General features: G+C 36.2%; 1 protein-coding gene across 1 annotated transcript in view; it reads left to right on the top strand.

Moving 5' to 3' along the window:
* Positions 1–21,776, top strand: part of FERMT2 (FERM domain containing kindlin 2) — a 69,646-nt gene that overhangs the window by 9,237 nt on the left and 38,633 nt on the right. The window contains exon 3 of the mRNA XM_081228092.1: positions 11,998–12,231. Within this exon, the coding sequence (XP_081084218.1) occupies positions 11,998–12,231 (234 nt within the window). The remainder of the gene's footprint in view (positions 1–11,997; positions 12,232–21,776) is intronic.

The following is a 21,776-nucleotide window of genomic DNA, read 5'->3' as shown; positions in this document are numbered from 1 at the left end:
ATTTGTACAATATAGATAAACACAGAATAAGCCTTCATTTATGTTTGTTCCCTTACCCCTGTAATGTTATTAGAGTTCTTTGAAAATTATTTTTCAAGTATGATCTTTCTCTAAACTGGAAGATAAACTAAAACAGTACTGTTGTGTATAAAAGGTCATTATTTGAATCCTGGTCTACCTTCCTTCATTGAGAATACTACACTGTTTATTCATAGTGACTCAGAGTTACGTGGTAAAATGTTTTGAAAATTTTATTTTCTGGTATTTTCTCTCAGTTTCAATAATTTTGCTTCTAAGTGAATCAGTGTTCTTAAGAAGATAAGCAATAAATCATTGAAATGTGGAGTTTACATTTCAATTTCCTTTCCTTTCACGATTCAGTTTTCAGACTCGATTATCTACTATTTAGTTGTATAAGGACCATCCAGTTTCAGTGTATCCTTGGGCAACCCCTATACAGTTTTCAAGGTTATGGAGCTGATAACTTTCGGCCCAGAGGAGGTGACATTTGCTTTGGAATCTGTAGTGAATCTTTTCTGAGATATTTACCTATCTTATATTATGCTGTAACTAAAAACTACATTAAGTATTTTAAAGATCAATTGTGATGTTAAAGCATCAGTGTATTGATGGTTTTGATATCTTTTCTTAATGGAACACTCAAGGTTATGAATAAAACACCAATAAAGTGCCAGCATTATTTATTGTAGATGAAGATGTCTGTTGGAGAAGTGCCTCCCAGCTTATTGTTCCTTAATGCAGTTCCTGAATTTCATAACCTTTGAAATTAAAAATAATTTGAAGAAAGCAAACAATTGCTGTATCATTTTGAGGTTTTATGCAAGGTGTTGATGAAATCGGTTGCTGTGATAGAATGCCCTTGTTGTGGACCACAGACTGTGGGAGGGCCTCCTGACTGTCACAGTCCTGACTTTACCATATTCTAGCTGTGCAGCTCTGTGACCTACCTGTCTGTGCCTCTGCTTGCTCATCTGTAAAATGGGAATAATAATAGTATCTTTATCCTAGGATTATTATAAGGATTCAGTTAGTTAATATATATGAAGTGTTTTAGAATAGCCTTTGTAAATGTAGCTATGTTGATGATGAAATGTAGCTGTGTAAAATGTTCCCTTTTACTGAGCTAGAGAAATAATATTTTATAAAAGATTGAGAAAGTGTCATTTATAAAGGTAAGCCAAATAGTACTGATTTATCCTCTACCATATTAGGAATGCATTTTAACTTTATTATGCTAACTTGCATCACTATGGGTAATATTTTTAAAAAGTATAACATGTTTTAAACACAGTAGATTTTATGCTTCAATATGTACAAAATTATAGATGAACTATGCTTAAATGGAGGGTATTTCCAATAAATTTAATATTCTGGTTTAGGCAAGTGCCTTCTTTAAAAGGTGAACTTTGTTAGTGTTTAAGAACTTAAGTCTAAGACATGCCACTTAGAGTTATATATGACCTTGGCATGTTATTTTAACCTCTCCTGATTATTAGTCTCATTTAACCTTAACCTTAGTTTACTTCCCTGTTTCTTGGAGTTACTCAGTTAACCAGCTGAGTATGGTGTTAAAAGTATTAACAGAATCCCTGGTAATAAGTAGACTGCCTATATTAAGAGCTCAAAAAAATGTTATCCTCAGTTGTCCTTCAAATACTGTGTAAACCTAAAACATAAATTTGAACTGTGGATTGAGGTAGGCTAATTCATTTTCATTGTATTTAGGTAGTACTTACCCAGAAACCCCTTCTTATTTTCTTGCTTTTGTAAGTTTTGTTTAATGGTTCTGAACTCCGAATATATTCCCCGAAGCCACACTGCCTTGGGTTTAAATACTGGCTTCACTCCCTATAAGCTTTGTGACCTCGTGTCAAGTTATTTAGCATTGCTGTGACTTAGTTTCCTTACAAGTAAAATGGAGATAATGGTATACTTACCTCATAGGGTTGTTGTGAGGATTAAATGAATACATATGTGTAAAGCACACAGTGGCACATAGTAAGTTCTGTTAGAGTAACTGGTGTTATTTTATTGAGGGTCCTAATGGACCTCTGGGATATCTCACTATTAAATATCTTACCTTATGAGTTTGGGGAATAAATGCCTTAAAGAACTTAGACTAGGAAAGAGGGGCTTTAGAGCAAGAGGAGACATTCGCATGTAAATATTCCTACCTAAAGTCTGTACACTCATATTCTGTTTTCAATAGGTTAGAGAAGTTTATAACATGAGACTTTTTTGGGGATTAAAGAGGTACATGAACTTGACCTCATCAGTAGTAGCAGCAAGCAAAACGTTTATGGAGGGCCAACCATTATATTAGGTAATGGGACATAGTCCCCACTCAAAATGTGAGCAGCTTTCTAGTACCAAAATGAAAACAGAAGATTGCTTTGAGTTGACAGTCTGGTTGTGAAGTGCCAAATAAGTGGTACAGGAAGGTGGTGGAGATTTAGAAGCATGAACAGAGACTGACTTTATTTAAAGAGGGCCAGGGTGAAAAGTTAGGAAGAAAGGCATTCTGGATTGAGGATTGCGGTGTTTATGGTGTTCTGGAGACCAGCTTAGAGAAGTAGAAGATAGTAATTATAGAGAGGAAAGATATAGTTAAGTAAGTGAGGAAATGATATTCTGTTCTATTATTCCTTCACTCACCCACTTAATGTTTTAAATGAGAACCTGCTGAATGCTGGATACCGTACTATGAATGGGAGAGACAAGAAGTGAACAAAATTAGCTTATTCCTTACACTCATTCAACTTATAGTCTTAGGGGCAAGGCAGTCTTTAAATAAGTAATTGCTATAATGTGATGAGTGTTAGGATAATTGAAATAGTTATGAGAGTATGTACTGGGGAACCTGACCTAGTCAATGGGGAAGGGTTTCTGGAGGAAATTACTTTTAAAACGAGGGCTGACGGTAGAGTAGGAATTAGCCAGAAGAGTGACAGAGGATCTTCGCATGGGGGCATGGGATAAAAGAACAACAGGTTGGGAGAAGATGAGAAGTCCCAGCATGAGAGCATGGGAACAAGGGAAGGCTGCCATTTGAGGAACTGAAAGAAGTCTAATGATGATAGAGGCATGGTCCTGGGGAACCCATGACTTGACAGGCTTAAGAAATAAGCAAGTGCTTGAAGTGCATTGTAAACCAGGTTTAAAAGACTTAGTGTTGTACTAAGAGCTGTGAGATACCAATAATAGATTTTAAATTGGAAGAGACATTGGATCTTTACAAATTTGGAGTTCATCGTGTACATATGTGTCAGTAACATAAAATACAAGCAGTAATAAGCCTCTTGGATTCCAAGAAATATTTTTTCAGTAGTCTGCACTCCAGTCCTGTATTAGAATTTGTTTCTGAGATAAATTTTAAATGTCAAAGCCAATAAAATATTCTTAAGTTACTTCTTTTTTGAACTATAGAATAGCTAGTGCCTTTGACCAACTTGAAAAGACAAATCCAGTTATTACCTCTGTGAGTCAAATACTAACTGATACATTCAGCCTTGATGTTAACTCCCTTAAAATTTGTTACATGTTGACATTGCATGGACTCTGAGTCCAGTCTTCTAAGAACTAAGTCAAGTTGAACCAAATTAGTAGTAAGCCGTTGGATTGGATAGAAAGCTACCCACCCTCTGGAAATGAATAAGTGACATGACTTCTATTTGTGCGCACTCTGTAATTGCATGCATGTATGTCATCTGGTAAAGCTTCTTAACTACTTTGAGTTAGTATATTTTGTAATAGGAAATAATTGATATTGAAATTGATAAACATTATTTTGGGTTTGTGAGTAACTTCAGAAGGCCATTTGTAAACTTAGTTGATTTTGTTTTGTTTTGATGAGTGAATTCCTAATTTTCAATCAAGTTAGCTATGTCAAAGAAACATCAGTTAGTCACTTTTTAGTCAGGAGTTTAGTTTCTAAATGTTTTTGAAAACTGGATGATGCATCTGCTTTAGTCAGTCATTGAAGTCTTAATGTAAACCAATAATTTTCTTAAGCTAAAATTGAATGGGGTACTTTAATTGAAATAATTTGGCAATTTGAATGATATGTAAAGTTTGAAGCAGTTTACTGCTTATGCTAACAGATGAAAAACATCTTTTTTAAGAAAAGGACATATCAGATTTTTGGAAACCATCAGTATTTTGCACAGTTTAAGTATGCACATATTTCAGTTATCATGGTTTAGTTAACACCAGTTATCCAACAACATGGTTCACATTTTAGTTACCACCATACTTTGAGTAATTGCATAAAGTACCAACTTTGCTTCTAGCTCTTCAGTCTACAATTCACTGTGTCAATAACATGTGTATCATGATCAGTGACCAGTCATATCACATATTTCAGTCTGTCCATGATTGGTTACTGTATATTTGTGTTCATGCATAGACAGCATATGTAGTTGTGTTGCTTCTTTTTCTCCCACTGATAAACTCATGAGATTTTTTTTTAATGGATAACTGAAAGAGGGAGTTGGCCAACAAAGATAAATGTGCAGCAGAAAAATCCAAAAAGTGGTGATGCCAGAACTGAAATTTGAATCAAGCATAAATGGAGTTATAGAAGAAACAGTTCACCATGGGAATGTGGGTGCTGTTGCCATTTGAGAGACTCCAGATATACAGCCAGAGGAATTTAGTGAAGGCAAACTTATTGACATAAATGAGATAAGTGGTATGACAAAAAAGACAAAGATGTCTCAGAGGAAGTGACACCAGCAAAAAATTGCATATTAAAGGAACTCTCGGAGATATAGCATGGCATTGAAAGTATGCAGGATAAAATGTTGGAAATTGCTCCAAACCTAGAAAGGAGTGTGATAATTTGCCAGGGCATAGACAAGTAGTATTTAAACTATTCTTGGGGACTTCCCTGGTGGCCCAGTGGGTAAGACTCCACGCTCCCAATGCAGGGGGCCTGGGTTCGGTCCCTGGTCGGGGAACTAGATCCCACATGCATGCCTCAACTAAGAGTCCACATGCTGCAACTAAGAAGTCTGCATGCTGCAACTAGAGATCCCTCATGCAGCAAGACCTGGTGCAGCGAAAATAAATAAATAAATGAATAAAACTACTCTTGGTAAGTTTTTACAAAGAGGTGTAACACTTCTCAGTACTTCTAATGTTTTAAATTACAGTACAGTAAATAACCAGTTTTATTATTTTTTCATTTGCCTGTATACACTTAAGAGTTTACACGTTGCCTGCATATTACAAATATTTATTGGTTTAATTCTATGTGCCAGGCCCTGGGCTCTGCCTTTTTAAAAATTTATTTATTATTTATTTTCGGCTATGTTGGGTCTTCATTGCTGCACGCGGGCTTTCTCTAGTTGCGGCGAACGGGGGCTACTCTTCCTTGGGGTGCACGTGTTTCTCATTGTGGTGGCTTCTCTTGTTGTGGAGCACGGGCTCTCGGCACACGTGGGCTTCAGTAGTTGTGGCATGAGGGCTCAGTAGTTGTGGCTTGCGAGCTCTAGAGTGCAGGCTCAGTAGTTGTGACGCATGGGTTTAGTTGCTCTGCGGCATGTGGGATCTTCCTGGACCAGGGATCGAACCCGTGTCTCCTGCATTGGCAGGTGGATTCTTAACCGCTGCACCACCAGGAAAGTCCCTGGGCTCTGCCTTTGAGGTACAAGATAAATAAGATCAAAGACCCTTAATCGAGTGGAAGAAGGTAGTTACATAAAATCAATTATAATGAAGTGTGGTATATTATTCAGAGTGCTAAGATGTACGTAACTGCTTTAACAGGAGGGTCAGTGAAGGCTTGGAGATGGTAATATTTGGTTTTTGTGTAGGATTTTGTCAGCTTGATGAGGGGGGAAGAGAAAGGTATCCAATCAAGGACGCACAAAACATCAAGTTGTTTCACAAACTGGGCCAGAGCATGAGCTGTACCTGGGGATAGCCAAGCAGTGTGGGGCACAGGTAGTTAAGGTTTGTGTAACCTGCTAAGAGGTGATAAAACACTTCAGCAACAGAAGGACCTGTATACGTAGAGAAGTAAAATGATCAAATTTGCATTTTAAAAGATAACTCAGATAGTTTTGTAAAAAATGGGATTATAGTAGTTCACACAAGAGATGCTGAGGGCTTAAGCTAAAGCAGTGTAATAAAAAGAAAGGAAGGGACAAATTTAACAGCTGTTTGAGAGGTAAATTCCATAGTACTTGGATGGAAAGAAGAGCTGAGGAAGAAACTAGACCTTGGAGAGAGATATTCAATTTTAAAGATTTAAAAGTTAGGTTAATATAATTACTATTTGTATGATCTTGGTGTAGTCTCCCTTAATTTGTTGAATGGATGGGGTGAGTGGGGGACAGTTACTGAATTATGGAATATTTACATGTTCATTGCTAGTGTTTCCTTTTTTCATTTTATTGATCAACAAAAGTATATGTCAGCTGAGTTAGCTCTGGGACTTTTTTTTAAAGCAGTCTGTTTCTGCTTTTCATAGCTGTGGAAAATCAGGAATATACTTCTTTCTAGTATACTTTTTAGTATACTATACTATACTAGTATAGTACTAGTATACTAGTAACTTTGATTCAGTCATAGATAGCGTTGTAGTAATGTAGTATAGAATACACTGCTGAGAATCTGTTGGGGATTATTCCTCTAGAACGAAGCGTAGTCTGGAAGGGAGGGTTACTTTTCTAGAATAAGATTAAAAATAATTGAGGAATTTACTTCTGGTCTCTGTAGAACAGTCTTAAAGAAGAGAGGAATGACTTGGAAGTTATTTCAATTATTTTTAGATGATAGAGTATTCATTTTATATAATTCTAGTTTCTAATGTAAAATCAAAAGTGGTTAATTACATTATTTTTCTAAATTGCGTCTTTGCAGTTGATACCTGTTTGTGTTCTTCACTTATTTTGAACTCAGTTTAATTTTGCATAGTACTATACGCATTCTTCAAATAGTAAAATAGCTACTAACCATAACCTTTTTGAGTTTTATGGTCTGTAGCTGCCATTGTTAAATCAGTTAAAGACATGCATAATATAAATATTCCTTCACACTTGGTGTTTCGAGAGTGAACCGATGAGTGACTTTGTAGTGTTGGCCGGTTCTAGGAAGGACCTCCTGAAACCAGCCCTCACTTGAATCACAGTTTCCATGGTGTAGTCCTTAATTATCTGGTGTAATCCTTATCTTTCTTAGGATATATCTTGAATTGATTAGCTTCTTGGTGTATGGTGGGGACTGGAGTCCATTATATATAAATAAATTGACATTCCAAGGTATGGATAGTATTGGAACAGAGAAATGGAGTGGTTTGAGTGACTATTTCCCCGTAGTTCTTTGAGACCCTAATGACCTAGCAGTCTTATAGGAAATAGGTATTTAGGAGTGAGGAAGAGGATAGATTGGACATCTGTAGGGAGGTAAAGAAATTATTAAATAAAGTGGAAATACCAGGTCTCTGTGTGCCTGGGAGACAGAGTTTGTTTACCTTGGGCAGAGCTGAGTGAACATAAATTTAGTCTGTGAGCCCATTTTTTCATGCTGACTCTTCAGTTGAGATATCAGTTAGATACCTATTAGAACTGGATTCTGATCTTTCTGCCACTGTCTGCGTCCCTCACTTGGACTGTAAGTGACTCTTTGATGGGAATTCTTACGTAACTAATTATATATTCCCATGGCCTAGTTTAGTGTCTGGCCTATGGTAGGTCCTTGGAAAATGTTTATTGATTCATTTATTGGTTGTGTACCTGAAGAGCATCACTTCTTCCATTTTGCCTGTTTCCTTTTTTGAAGGTCTGAGTGATTAAAAACAAGAACAAGAGGGCACATCCTAAAAACAAGGGAGCAGTATCCTCAGCTGCTTCACCTCTGAAATTAAAAGGAGTTTGGGAGGAGAGAGACCTAAAAGAGTGAGAGTGAGGAGTTCTTAAGAACAAAAGATTATGTGATCGAAAAGCAAAATTAATATATAATGTCCTTTACATTTCAGTAAACATTAGGGATAACATTATAGAGATAATTTTTTAAACTTACTTAAGCATTAATTTTACTTGTAGACTTTGTCTTTACACATTATTGGCAATAACATCTCATTAGAAACATCAGAATAGTTGTATGTTTCAGGAATTAGAGAGGAAAGCAGAAGGTAAAGCTCTTCTGTTTTTAGGAGCTTTAGTAGAGGAAAGAAACCTTGGCCTAAGACAACAAATTGTAGCTGGGAATGAGGAAGGAGGCCAGTTAATTCCTGGAGTTTATGGAAGGATGAGGAGGGAGTAGCCAAGTGCCCTACTTTAGCCGGAAGCCCTTGTCTCCCTCACAGCTTACCAGCAACATTGTCTTTCTTCCTCTCCATCCAACCCACAGTCTGCAGGTGCCACTTAGCAGTTTTCCTTACATCTCTAGTTGAACATCAACCATATATTCTGCAAAAGCCTTATATCAGTTTAGTGTAATATTGCTAGTAGTATACTTGGGGCTATTTTAGATTTGAGTAACAGTCTGGAACCTATTTATAATGTTTCTTCGTGGCAAATCTAAATTCTAAGACTTAAAAGAACTTTTGGAACATAATCATTTCATATAGGAGGGATTGTCTTGAGCGAAAGAAGAGGAAAAATTCACTCCTCTGCTTAAAATCAATTTCTAGACCCACACCCAGAGTGGTTTGGGCTGAGTCCAGGCATTACTCTATTTGAAAAGTTGCTCAGATAATTCTAATGCCAAACAAGCTGAAAAACACTGCTCTAGTGGCTTCTCTCACACACATAATAAAAGCTAAACAACTTTATGATATACAAGGCTTCTGCCGAGCACTCTGATGCTTCACCTCCTCAATTCTAGTCATATTGACCTTGGAAAGATGCTGGAACTTTGTTCTTCTCATCACTGTATCTCTAGCCTAGAATAGTGCCTTCTGGCACATAGTAAATGTTCAGTAGATATTTGGGGAATTAATGAATATTTTATAGATGCTGTTTGTTCTTCTCCTGTAGTAGTGATTATCTTATAATTAATGCTGATTAGGTTGCTGGTATTTTGAGTCTTCAGGAATGCTACCAAAAATTACACAATTTGAACATATGTTACAGGCTCCCATAGTCCAACCATTCCATCTTCTAACACTGACTACTTCTTTTGCTGTCAGAATGCCTGCTTTTCTCTGTTTTTGTCTCTTGGCATGTGCCCTATCGACACTTAAGATCTTTTCTGGTGTCCTGTTTCTGCTTTTATTTGGGGTAATTTTTCTTTCCTATATTGTTACTTATCTACTATTTTCTGTGGGTAAAAAAGACTGATTTTACCAGTGTTGCCAGTCAGTAAAAGATTTTCTCTCTTTCTGTGGGTAAACAAACTATTCATAGGTTTCTAGTACACAATCTTTGGATTATATGTCCTTCTTGTCAATGTTTATTCTTATTGGATGCAGGGGTGCTGTTCCTTTGGTGTAAAAAACCAAGGTGGAATTGATGGGGAGGGTTAAATTTTTAAAGAGGAAGATCACGGGAAGTACCTGTTTCTGAGGTCAGCGTTTGAAGCCTAATTGATGCAAAGTTGAGATTTTATTGCATCCGGGCCTACAAAGTCTTTCTGTAAAAGTCCATGTAGTAAATATTTCAGCCTTGGTGAGTTAACTGCTTGAGTGTAGGGTGGCCAGCCCGTGCGTGGCAGCTGGGGAAATGCTGGGAATTTAATGGCCCTAGGAGCAACCCTCAACCAAGGAATTGGATAGATGCCCCAGCTTTCTCTTTCCTTAGGGGGATAATTCTAAGTCATATTCTATGTAATTCCCCGGAGGGTATCTCACAGGACTGAACTCCAGTTATCCACAGAAGTTAATGAATCGTTCATAGACTTTTCTCCCTCTGTTTCGCCTTTCCTAATCCCCTCAGGTATGCTTCCTGGGGTCCCCCCCACCCCGCCCCGACCCCAAATAAGCTACTTGTGCCAAAGTTCTTATTTCAGGATTGTCTTTTGATTTAAGTCAAAGGGAACCCAAATGACTTAAGTCAGTATTTACAAAACTATTATTATTATTAGCGGTGTACAGCTTTTTCCTCTCTTCTCCCCCCACTGGGAATACATGTTGTAGCTTCCTTAATGGTTGATGTTGGCAGCAGAAGTGAATGGATTGAGACATGGGGAAGAAAGTACAATCAATTAATTCAGTTCAGCTCAGCCTTGCTCTGCTTGGTTACTATCATTCTTTACAAATCATCTTTTTCTGCCTTGGGTTCTTTATTCCTGAAGAAAAAAGTAAACCATCTGTAACGTGTGTGACATTTACCTCATAGTATATGAAAAGGTCCCAACCTTGGTTGTGTTCTTGTGAGCTAGATCAGATTTGCTGTTTCTAAAATCTAGTTGATAAATTCTGTGCTGGATGGGACTTCCCTGGTGGTCCAGTGGTTAAGACTCCATGCTCCCAAGGCAGGGGGCCTGGGTTCGATACCTGGTCAGGGAGCTGGATCCCACATGCCACAACTAAGACCCGGCACAGCCAAATAAATAAATAAATATTAAAAAAAAAAATTCTGTGCTGGAAAATAATTTAAGATGCAGGGTACTATATACATTGTGTCACAACTAAGTAAGTAGTAGTAAAATATGTGTTTCTGCAGCCAAACTTCAAGTAACATAATTGACTGGGCTTTCCCAAAACAAATATTGAAATTTCAAAATGGCAATATAATCACAAGTAATTACAGTTCTCCCATTAAAGTACTTACTAATTAAAATATTTTTTTAAATGTCTGGGGGAATTGAAAGTCTTTTTCCCACCTGTGATGTGTTTCTTCCATAATGAGGAGAAGTTAATTATATCAAGTAAATTTCACCATTATAGAAAGTGTTTCTAGGCTCATAATCAGTGTGGTGGTTTGATTTTTTACTCTGAAGCTTTCTGGTAGACAGGTGCTAAAAAAAACATTTCAGGTTAGTGTATACTTTTAAATTTATCTTCTTAAAATTGACCAATTCTTTTTAAAACTGTATTAAAATGAACATGATAATCATGATAATATTTCTCACTTTTTTTTCTTCCTTTGCAAAGCTTTGTTTGGCTAATACTGTTTTTTTTTTTAATATCCTCTCCCCCTTTTTTGGTTCTTAGTTTATCATATAATTGATACAAAAAGTCTTTACTTTTATTGCTACTTTAAGAACTAGCTAAAGTTGGCTTTTATTTGCAAGTTTATTGTTATGATCTGCTGTATCTGGGGGTAGCCAAATCTTGTGTAGATTATACTCTTTATTTTTTATAAATTTATTTTCATTTAATTTAATTGCATGAGGATGTTAAAGAGTATAACAGATACTAATGTTTTCTCTTGTACCGAAATATATTGGGGAAAAAATGTTGGACAGTGTGACTTATAAGTTACTTTTCTTGGAATGTATTTGGGTGTGTGGTTGGGAGTGTAGTTTTTTTGTTTTTGTTTTCTCTTAATAAGTTATTAAGTGTTACTCGTGGATGTTTTCTTTTCCAGTCTCTTCTTTACCTAGGATATTGGGTTTTTGTTCACTTTGGTTCCATCTTACTTTTCGCCACTCATTAACCTCAGCATGCCTCTGCAGCCTCATATACCTCACACCTATTTTATCATCAGAATATTGTCCATTCCTCGAGGCTGGGCTCAGAATCCACCAACTCCACCTCATCATGAATCCTTCTGATTCTAGTCCCCAGGGTTCTCTTTGTTCTCGGAATGCCTACAGAGAGTACTTACTCTCTTCGTCATTTGTGTGTCCCCCTTAAGCATTACTAGTTACCCTGTGTATTCTGCCTCAGCTCCCTTCTATACTAGCTTTCAAGGGCAGAATGTTTTCTCAGCTATTTAGTATTTCTTTTGTACCTATCACAAAACAGGCACTTAGTATTTAATTAGTTGATCATATTAAATACCCAGTTATTTAGTTTTCTGCTTATGATTTCTCTCAAGGTGATCTTGATGATTTTTAGAAGTGTTTTGTTTGTTTGTTTAACAGATGTAAAAAAAGATTGGTCTGACCATGCTCTGTGGTGGGAAAAGAAGAGAACTTGGCTCCTCAAGACACATTGGACCTTGGACAAGTATGGCGTTCAGGCAGATGCTAAGCTTCAGTTCACCCCCCAGCACAAGCTGCTCCGTCTGCAACTTCCCAACATGAAGTATGTGAAGGTGAAAGTGAATTTCTCTGACAGAGTCTTCAAAGCTGTTTCTGACATCTGTAAGACTTTTAGTAAGTATTAGATAAATTCATGAAATTATGAGTTGCATGATATGTATGTGACTGATGACTGACATTGAGTTTATCTCAAGGAGTAGGGATTGGGGTGAGCTATCTGTGTTTGTGTATTTGTGAAATTATTACTTTATTCTTTAAAGTTTTTATATTACTTTAAGGTAAAGAAATGTTGAGTTATGGTAGAACAGGAGGTGTCTAGTATTTCCTTATTAGAAATATATATTATTATTTAATGCCTCATTCTGATGACTTTATTTTTATGGGAAGGAGAAGGGAACAGGCAATTATTTTCAGAGTGATGTAGCTTTTGTAGTATTTCCGTTAACGTAAGTCAGTATTCGATTTTAGTGATTCAGGCAGTAGTGTTCCTTCATTGAAGGCCTGACACAGCTCCTAAGGAAATGACCATGAGTGTTGTCGTCCTTAACCAGTCTACAATTTGAAAACTCTTGTAGCAGTTCTGTTTATGTTTTCTGAAATGAGATGTAGATTACTTTTGGCTGACCCAGTTCTGTCATATGACAGGAAATATTCAACCATCAGAGAAAATGTGAACCATTGTCATTATCATTAGTACATAACTCCATTGTACCATAGATTTGGGGGAGATACAGGACGTTACTGTTTTGTTCTAATGACTCAAATTATAAGGTTTTTTAAAATGTTTAATGGAATTTCTAAGACAAAAATTAAAATACAGAAAAATACAAAGAATTATGTAACATTTACCTAAATCCTATTATCTAGAATTAATAGCTGATATTTTATCATTTTGCTAAACTATTTTTTAAGTCAAAATAATATAGGTAAAGTTCTTGATTCATATTCTCCTCTAATCTCTTCACAAAGCAACTACTGCATAAGGTTAATATGTATCTTCCAGTACTTTTGAAAATACGTAAACATACATACATGTATCCACATCTGTGAGTGTATATATCCAAAAACAAAACTTTCCTGCAGTTGCTGTGCAGGTATCTTCTTAATGCCGTTTTGCACGAGTGTGGAGGAATTTCTCTTTTGTGTTTGTGTAGAAGTAGAAAGTAGAATTGCTGTGTTTTAAGTGTACACATAATTCATTTCAGATACCGTCAAATTGCTCTCCCAAGTGGTTATACCAGTTTACATTCCAACCGTCAATGTGTGAAAACCCATTGCCTCAAGTTGTCACTAACACTTGAATGTTGTCAGTTTTTAGTGTTTGCTTCTCTGAGTGAAAAAATACAGTATTTCATTTTAGTTTATAAAGATAACTATTTTTTTATGTCTTTACTGGCCATTTCAGTTTCTTTTTTGAATTGCCTGTTTATATCATTTATCAGTTTTTTTAATAAACTTTTTTTACAGCAGTTTTAGGTTCACAGCAAAATTAAGCAGAAAGTACAGAGTGTTCCCATTTACCCTCATTCCCACACATACAACCTCCCCACTATCAAGACCCCACACCAGACTGGGACATTTGTTGTAATGATAAACCTTCATTGATACATCATTATCATCCAGACTCCATGGTTTACATTAGCATTTACTCTTGGTGTTGTACAGTCTACGGCTTTGGACAAATGTATAATGACATATCCATCATTGTAATATCATACAGAATAGTTTCACTGCCCTGAAAAATCTGTACTCTGCCTTTTCATCCCTCCCCTAACAACCCCTGGCAATGGTTAATCTGTTTACTGTCTCCATAGTTTTGCCTTTTTTACAGAATGTCATACAATTGGAATCATACAATATGTAGCTTTTCAGATTGGTGTCTTTTGCTTAGTAATGTACATTTAAGTTTCCTTCATGTCTTTTCGTAGCTTGGTAACTCATTTTTTTAAGCGCTGAATAATATCCCATTGTCTGGATGTGCCACAGTTTATTTTCCACACCTACTGACAGATATCTTAGTTATTTCCAAGTTTTGCAATTATAAATAAAGCTGCTGTAAACATTCATGTACGGGTTTTTTTTTTTGTGAACATGTGTTTTTTACTCCTTTGGGTAAATACTAAGGAGTATGATTGTTGGATCATATGGTAAGAAATATGCTTAGTTTTGTAGGAAACCGCTAAATTGTCTTCCAAAGTAGCTATACCATTTTGCATTCACATTCAGCAGTGAATGAGAATTCCTGTTGCTCTTGAATTCTCACCAGCATTTGGTGTTGTCAGTGTTCTGGATTGTGGCCATTCTTATAGATGTATAGTGGTGTATCATTGTTTTAATTTTGCATTTCCGTGATGACATGTGATGTGGAACATCTTTTCAAACGCTCATTTGCCATCTGTACATCTTCTTTGGTGAGGTATCTGTTAAAGTCTGTGGCCTATTTTTCAGTCAAGTTTTTTGTTTTTTGTTGAGTTTTAATAGTTCTTTGTATATCTTGGGTAACAGTCCTTTATCAGATATGTCTTGCAAATGTTTTATCCCAGTCAGTGGCTTATCTTTTCATTATCTTTGGCAGTTTCTTTCACAGAGCAGAAATTTTTAATTTTTATAAAGTCTGGCTTATCAGTTATTTCTTTCATGGATCATGCCTTTGTTATCATATCTAAAAAGTCATCACCAAACCCAGGGTCATTAGATTTTTTTTTATGTCATCTTTTAAGGCTTTCACAGTTTACATTTAGGTCTGTGATCCATTTTGGGTTCATTTTTGTGAAGGGTGTGTGGTCTGGGTCTAGATTCATTTTTTTTTTGCATGTGGATGTCCAGTTGTTATAGCACTGTTTATTGAAAAATTATCTTTTCTCCATTGTGTTGCCTTTGCTGCTTTGTCAAAGACCAGTTGACTATATTTATGTAGGTCTCTTGCTGGGCTCTATATTCTTTTCCATTGATCTGTTTGCTGTTCTTTTGCCAATACCACCTTGTCCTGTAGCTTTTTACAGTAAGAATTGAAGTCAGGTAGCATCAATCCTCCAAATTTGCTCTTCTTCAATATTGTGTTGGGTATCCTGGGTCTTTTGCCTTTCCATATAAACTTTAGAATTAGTTTGTCAGTATCCATAAAATAACTTGCTGAGATTTTGTTTGGGATTGCATTGAATCTATAGATCAAGATGAGAAGAACTGACATCTTGACAGATCAAGTCTTCCTAACCATGAACATGGAATGTCTCTCCCCTTATTTCTTACTTTAATTTCTTTCATCACAGTTTTGTAGTTCTCCTTATATAGATCCTGTGCATATTGTCATATATATATCTAAATATTTTATTTTTTGGTGCTAATGTAAATAGTATTAGGTTTTACATTTCAAATTCCACATGCTCACTGCTGGAAAGCAATTTACTTTTTTTTTTTGCAATTTACTTCTGTATATTAACCTTGTGTCCTTTACCTTGCTATAAGTGTTTGTTTCTGGAGTTTTTGTCAGTTCTTTTAGATTTTCTGTAGAGATGATCATGTTATCTGTGAACAAAGACAGATTTCTTCCTTCCCAATCTGTACACTTTTTATTTCCTTTTCTTGTCTTATTGCATAAGCTAGGGCTTCCAGTACAATATTGAAAAGCAGTGATAAGAGAGGACATCCTTGCCTCGTTCCTGATTTTAGTGGGAAAGCTTCTAGTTTCTCATCATTACGTACGCTGTTAGCTGAAGGGTTTTTGTAGATACTCTTTCAAGTATCTCTATCAAGTTGAGGAAGTGTTCCCCAACCACGGATTGAACTCGGACCGCAGCAGTGAAAGCGCTGAATCCTAACCACTAGACCACCAAGGAGATCATACAAGCCACACAGCACAGCCAAAAAAAAAAAAAGTTGAGGAAGTGTTCCCCTCTATTTTAGTTTACTGTGTTTTATCATGAATAAGTATTGGATTTTGTCATGCTTTTTTCTTTTTAACATCTATTGATATGGTCATGTGATTTTTCCTCTTCAGCCTTGTGATGTGATGGGTTATATTGATTTTTGGATGTTGAACCAGCCTTGCGTACTTGGCATAAATCCCACTTGGTCATGGTGTATAATTCTATTTATACATTGTTGGATTTGATTTGCTAATAGTTTATTAAAGATTTTTGCATTTATGTTCATTAGAGATACTGGTCTGTAGTTTTCTTTTCTTGCGGTGTCTTTGATTTTAGTATTAGAGTAATGCTGGCTTCATAGAATGAATTAGGAAGTATTTCCTCTGCTTCTATCTTTTGAAAGAGATTATAGAGAATTAGTATAATTTCTTCCTCAGATGTCAAGAAAAAAGCTCCTTGACATGGGTTTTGGCAATGACTTTTTGGATATAACACCTAAAGTACAAGCAAAAATAAACAAGTAGAATTACATCAAACAAAAAAATTTTCTGCGTGGCCAAAGAAATGACCAACAAAATGAAAAACAACCTGTGGAATGGGAAAAATTATCTGCAATCCATATATCTGATGAGTTAATACCCAAAATATATAAAGAGCTCATATAGCTTAATAGCAAAAAACCCCCAAATAATCCACTTTTAAAAATAGGCAAAGGGCCTGAATGGACCTTTTTCCAAACAAGTTATACACATGGTCAACAGGCATATGGAAATGTGCTCAACATCACTAAATCATTAGGGAAATACAAATTGAAACCACAATGAGATATATCTCACACTTGTTAGAATGGTTATCAAAAAGACAAGTGATAAATGCTGGCAAGGATGTAGAGAAAAGGGAACCCTTGTGCACTGTTGGTGGGATTGTAAATTGATGTAGCCACTATGGAAAACTGTATGGAGGTTCCTCAAAAAACTAAAAGTAGAACTACCATATGATGCAGCAGTTCTACTTCTGGGAATATATCCAAAGGAAAGCACTGTGTCGGAGAGATAGCTGCACCCCCATGTTTATAGCAGCATTATTTATAATAGCCAAGACATGGAAACAACCTAAGGGGAGGAATTGGATTAAGGTAGTCAAAAGGTACAAACCCCCAGTTACAAGATAAGTAAGTACTGGCGATGTGGTATATAGCACAGTGACTAGAGTTAACACTACTCTATGGTTTATTTGGAAGTTGTTAAGAGAGTAGATCATAAGAGTTCTTACCATAAGGAAAATAAACTTTTTTTCGGTATCTGTATGAGATAATGGATGTTAACTAAACTTACTGTGGTAAGATTATGTAAATCAAGTCATTATGCTGTGCACCTTAAACTTACACAGTGTTGTATGTCAGTTATACCTCAGTAAAACTAGAAAAAATGTTTGGTAGAATTCACCAGTGAACCTGTCTGGCCCTAGTGCTTTCTGTTTTGGAAGGTTATTAATTATTGATTCAATTTCTTTAATAGGTATAGACTTATTCAGATTGTCTATTGTGTGAGTTTTGGCAGACTGCTTTTCTAAGTTTTCTATTTGGTAAAAATTATCTTGATTTTTTTATAACATAACTCTTAAGAAGATGCTTCTGTGTAACGATTAAGTGAGGATTTTAGTTACATTTTCCTTTCCTTTTTGAAAGAAACACTGCTGGCAAAGCATGCTAAGCTCTTTTATGTAAGGTGGGTTCTGACATGCAGGCTTTACAAACGACGAGCCTTTTTAAGAGTAAATGGAAAGTTCATTTGTATCATTTTTTTAGATTCCACATATAAATGATATCATATGACATTTATCTTTCTCTGTCTACTTCATTTCCTATGATAATCTCTAGGTCCATCTGTTACTGCTAATGGCATTATTTCATTCTTTTTTTATGGCTGAGTAATATTCCATTACATGCACACATGTACACTCACACACCTCACATCTTCTTTATCCATTCATCTGTCAATGGACATTTAGGTTGCTTCCATTAGATTGTTTATCTTTTTCCAGTGGTTTAGATGTAGGAATAGAAATTCACTATTTTTATTACATTTCAAAACAAAATTGAATATGTTGAAGCCATAGGACTTCATAGACATTGCCTTTTAAAGGAAACTTCATCTAGGACAGTTAATTTAAATACTTCAGAGAGGAAATGCTAGGAAGTTGGAAAAAAGATATCAGAGAATTCAGTGATTATGGGAAAACAGGTTTCTAAGTGTAATATTGCTTTATAGTGATAATATCAAATTGGCATGCAACACAGTTGATAGACCATTTACTTTTAATGTGATTATCAGTGTCGTTGAGTTTAAATCTATCACCTTGGTATTTGTTTTTTATATGGTATTTATTTTAAGGTTTCTGTGTGCTCTATTTTTTTTCTTTTCCCTCTTTTCTTTCTTTTTTTTTTTTTTTTGTGGTACGTGGGCCTCTCACCATTGTGGCCTCTCCTGCCGCGGAGCACAGGCTCCGGACGTGCAGGCTCAGCGGCCATGGCTCACGGGCCCAGCCGCTCCGCGGCATGTGGGATCTTCCCGGACCGGGGCACGAACCCGTGTCCCCTGCATCGGCAGGCGAACTCTCAACCACTGCGCAACCAGGGAAGCCCCAAAGTCATGTTTTTTAGTGTTTATGATCCTTGGCACTTTCTATCATATACCAGAATAATTTATAACTCTACAAATGAGAGTCAGTGTTTCTGAAACTTATATGATAGTGAAATTTTCAGAATACTTTGGAAAACTCTGTGTTAGATCCTCTCTTTTACATAAAGGGAGGGTATCCTACATTAAAAATAGTTCATATGTTAAATTCCATAGTTGTGAAAACCTCCCTTTAAAGTAATTTGCTTTTTCCTTTAGGGCGGATTTTATATCTGTATTTTTTAAAATTAATTAATTTTAAAAAGTAGCATTGGCTTTTTTTCCTGTCAAATTTTTCAGTCAAATTACTTGAAATCAGTTGGATCCTTTTGACACTTGCTTTTAAGCTCTGTTAGGGCAGGTCCAGAGCCACCATTAGTCCAGGGTTAATTTCCTTCTGGGGATTCTTCTCAATATCCTGTGTATTAGGAAGACTTTCCCCTCACAACTGCACAGATCAGTATTCACCCAGATCCCAGCGGATAACTACAGATCTCCAGATCTCTCTGTGGAGCTCTCTTCTCTCTGGTACTCTGACCCACAAATTTTAGCCATCTTGGCCTCCCTGGATTCAGATCTCTGAGAGATCTCAGATCTCAACTCAGCAAGACCTGACTCTGTTTGCCCCCTCCCCACCCCGAACTACTTCTAGGCAGTGAGCTGGTACAGTCAAAGAGCTCATTCTGTTTTTTTTCTCTTCTCTCTTGTGCTCCTTGTTGTCTAATACCTGAAAAAGTTTCTTTTCCTTTCTTATTGTTTAACTAAAGCAGGAGGGTAAATCAAATTCTTGTTACTCCGTCTTAGCTGAGACCATTCTTAACTCATCCTTGATTTTCTTCTAGCCATGTACCTTTTTTAGGAAGCCATCATTTGCTCATTGAAGCATTATTTATAATAACAAAACCATTTCTTTCACAGAAGTTTCAAATTGAACATGTTCAAAACTGAGCTCATGGTATTCCTTTCCAAATCTCTGTGTTCCGCCCTTCCCACTCTGCCCCTCAGAAGTCCCCATAGCAGTAAAAGCACCATCCCAGATATACGTCAGAAACTTGGGAGTGATCCTTAGCACCACTCTCTTCCTTATACACATTTCATCCATCACCCAGAAGTGTTAATTTTGCCTCCAAGATATATCTTGAATCTTTCCACATCTTTCCATCTCTACCATCCTTACTGTTCTCATAGGCCACACCACCACCATGTCTCTTCTGGACTGTTCCAGCAGCCTCTTAAGTGGTCTACTTTATCCATCCTTGTTCCTTCCAATTCATTCTTTACAAAATAAGCAGAAAGATTTTGAAATTATTTTTTTAATCAAAGCCATATATAACAGAGTTAAAGCTAAAAAAAGCATATAACATAAAATGACTTTTCTGTCCTATATCGCCCCAACCCCAAGCACATTCCCTACCACTTTCTACTTTTTTACTGTTTCTTTTAGCTCCGCAATTTAAATAATGTGCTTATGCTGTTATTTCTTGATTTATCCATTTTAGATATCTGTTCACTTCTTTTTTCTCAACTTTTTCTTTCTCACTTTATTATAACTATTATAATTTTTTATTAAATCAGTATCATTGTTTGCATTATTTTAACAAGGCAAATATTTTTACTTGCTGAACCAAAGTGTATACTTTTCCCTTTTCTATCTTATATGCCTTTTTGTTTATCATTTACTTAGTTTTGAAACTGCTCTGTTGTTGATTCTTCTACATTCTAGATTCTCTATAATTTTCATGATCAACTACATTATCTGATAATAATCTCCCTCCCTCCCTCCTTTTTTTTTCTGCCTAAACACACTGTGAAGTCCCTCCATCCTCCTGCTCCAATTTGGAGTAGATGGCTTCTAGGTCAAGTGGTACAGTCATAGCCCCAGAACTTCCCTCCACCATTGTCCAGGGAAAGTGTCTTCTCTCTCATACTTGATCCTTGCATTTTCCTCAGTGTTGATTTGCTCTTTTATTTTGATAGACTATATCCTCCATCATCAAAGGTGGATGGGATGTAAATTTTTGAGATGTTATATTTGAAAATGTCTTTATTTTGTCCTTTGATAGGAATTGTTGGGTTGAAAATTAATTTCCCTCAGAATTGGGAATTCATTGTTCAGTTGTTTTAGCTTCCAGTATTGCTATTTATAGTCCTGATAGTGTTCTTAATTTTTATTTTCATCCTTTCTTGTAGACTGCTTTTTCTCTCTGGAACGTTTTAGGATTTTTTTCCCTGCCATTTTGAAATTTCATAGTAATGTGCCCTAATTCCTCCCCTGTGTTTTGTTTTCTTCTTTTTGTTGCTAGTAATTAGTCCGATATTGTTCTTGGATTGATCCTCTTACCTGACTTTATATTTTGTCTGTTGCTTTTTTATTGTGGCTCTCAAATTTTATTTTTCAGTGTTTTATGTTTCTATCTGGATCTTTGTTACCCAGGTATTCATGAATATATTTAAGAGTTGTAGACTTTATATAAGTTAAACCTTATCAAAATCGTTCTTTTTAAAAATGGAAAGGACCCTTCTTCCCCCTTGTTAATATCCAAGAGCCCCTTATTATCTTTTTTTTTTAATTAAAAAAATTTTTTTTTATTTTTATTTATTTTATTTTTGGCCGCGTTGGGTCTTTGTTGCTGCGTGTGTGGGCTTTAGTTGCGGCGAGCGGAGGCTACTCTTCATTGCAGTATGTGGGCTTCTCACTGTGGTGGCTTCTCTTGTTGCGGAGCACGGGCTCTAGAGCACAGGCTCTGTAGTTGTGGCTCAAAGGCTTAGTTGCTTCGCGGCATGTGGAATCTTCCCGGACCAGGGCTCAAACCCGTGTCGCCTGTATTGGCAGGTGGGTACTTAATCACTGCACCACTAGGGAAGTCCCTCTGGTTATTTTTTAACATCCTATTCATCTCTCACGGATGCCATTGTCTTACCTTTCTGAGATTTGTAATTAAGAGGTTTATGTTTTATTTTATTCTGTTCTTCACATTATTTCTGTTTCCGTAAGTTGTTCTTTTTCATTTCATTTGCTCTCTTTCACATTGGAAGGTCTGTGAGTTTTCCATTGCTGCCATACACTTAGCAGCCTAAAACACACATTTATTATCTCACAGTTTCTGTGTGAAAA

The sequence above is a fragment of the Mesoplodon bidens genome, assembly GCF_964165515.1.
Source record: "Mesoplodon bidens genome assembly, chromosome: 3".
Taxonomy (NCBI): Eukaryota; Metazoa; Chordata; class Mammalia; order Artiodactyla; family Ziphiidae; genus Mesoplodon; species Mesoplodon bidens.
Note: the sequence above shows the minus strand (reverse complement) of the source record. Positions and strands in the feature narration are given on the sequence as shown.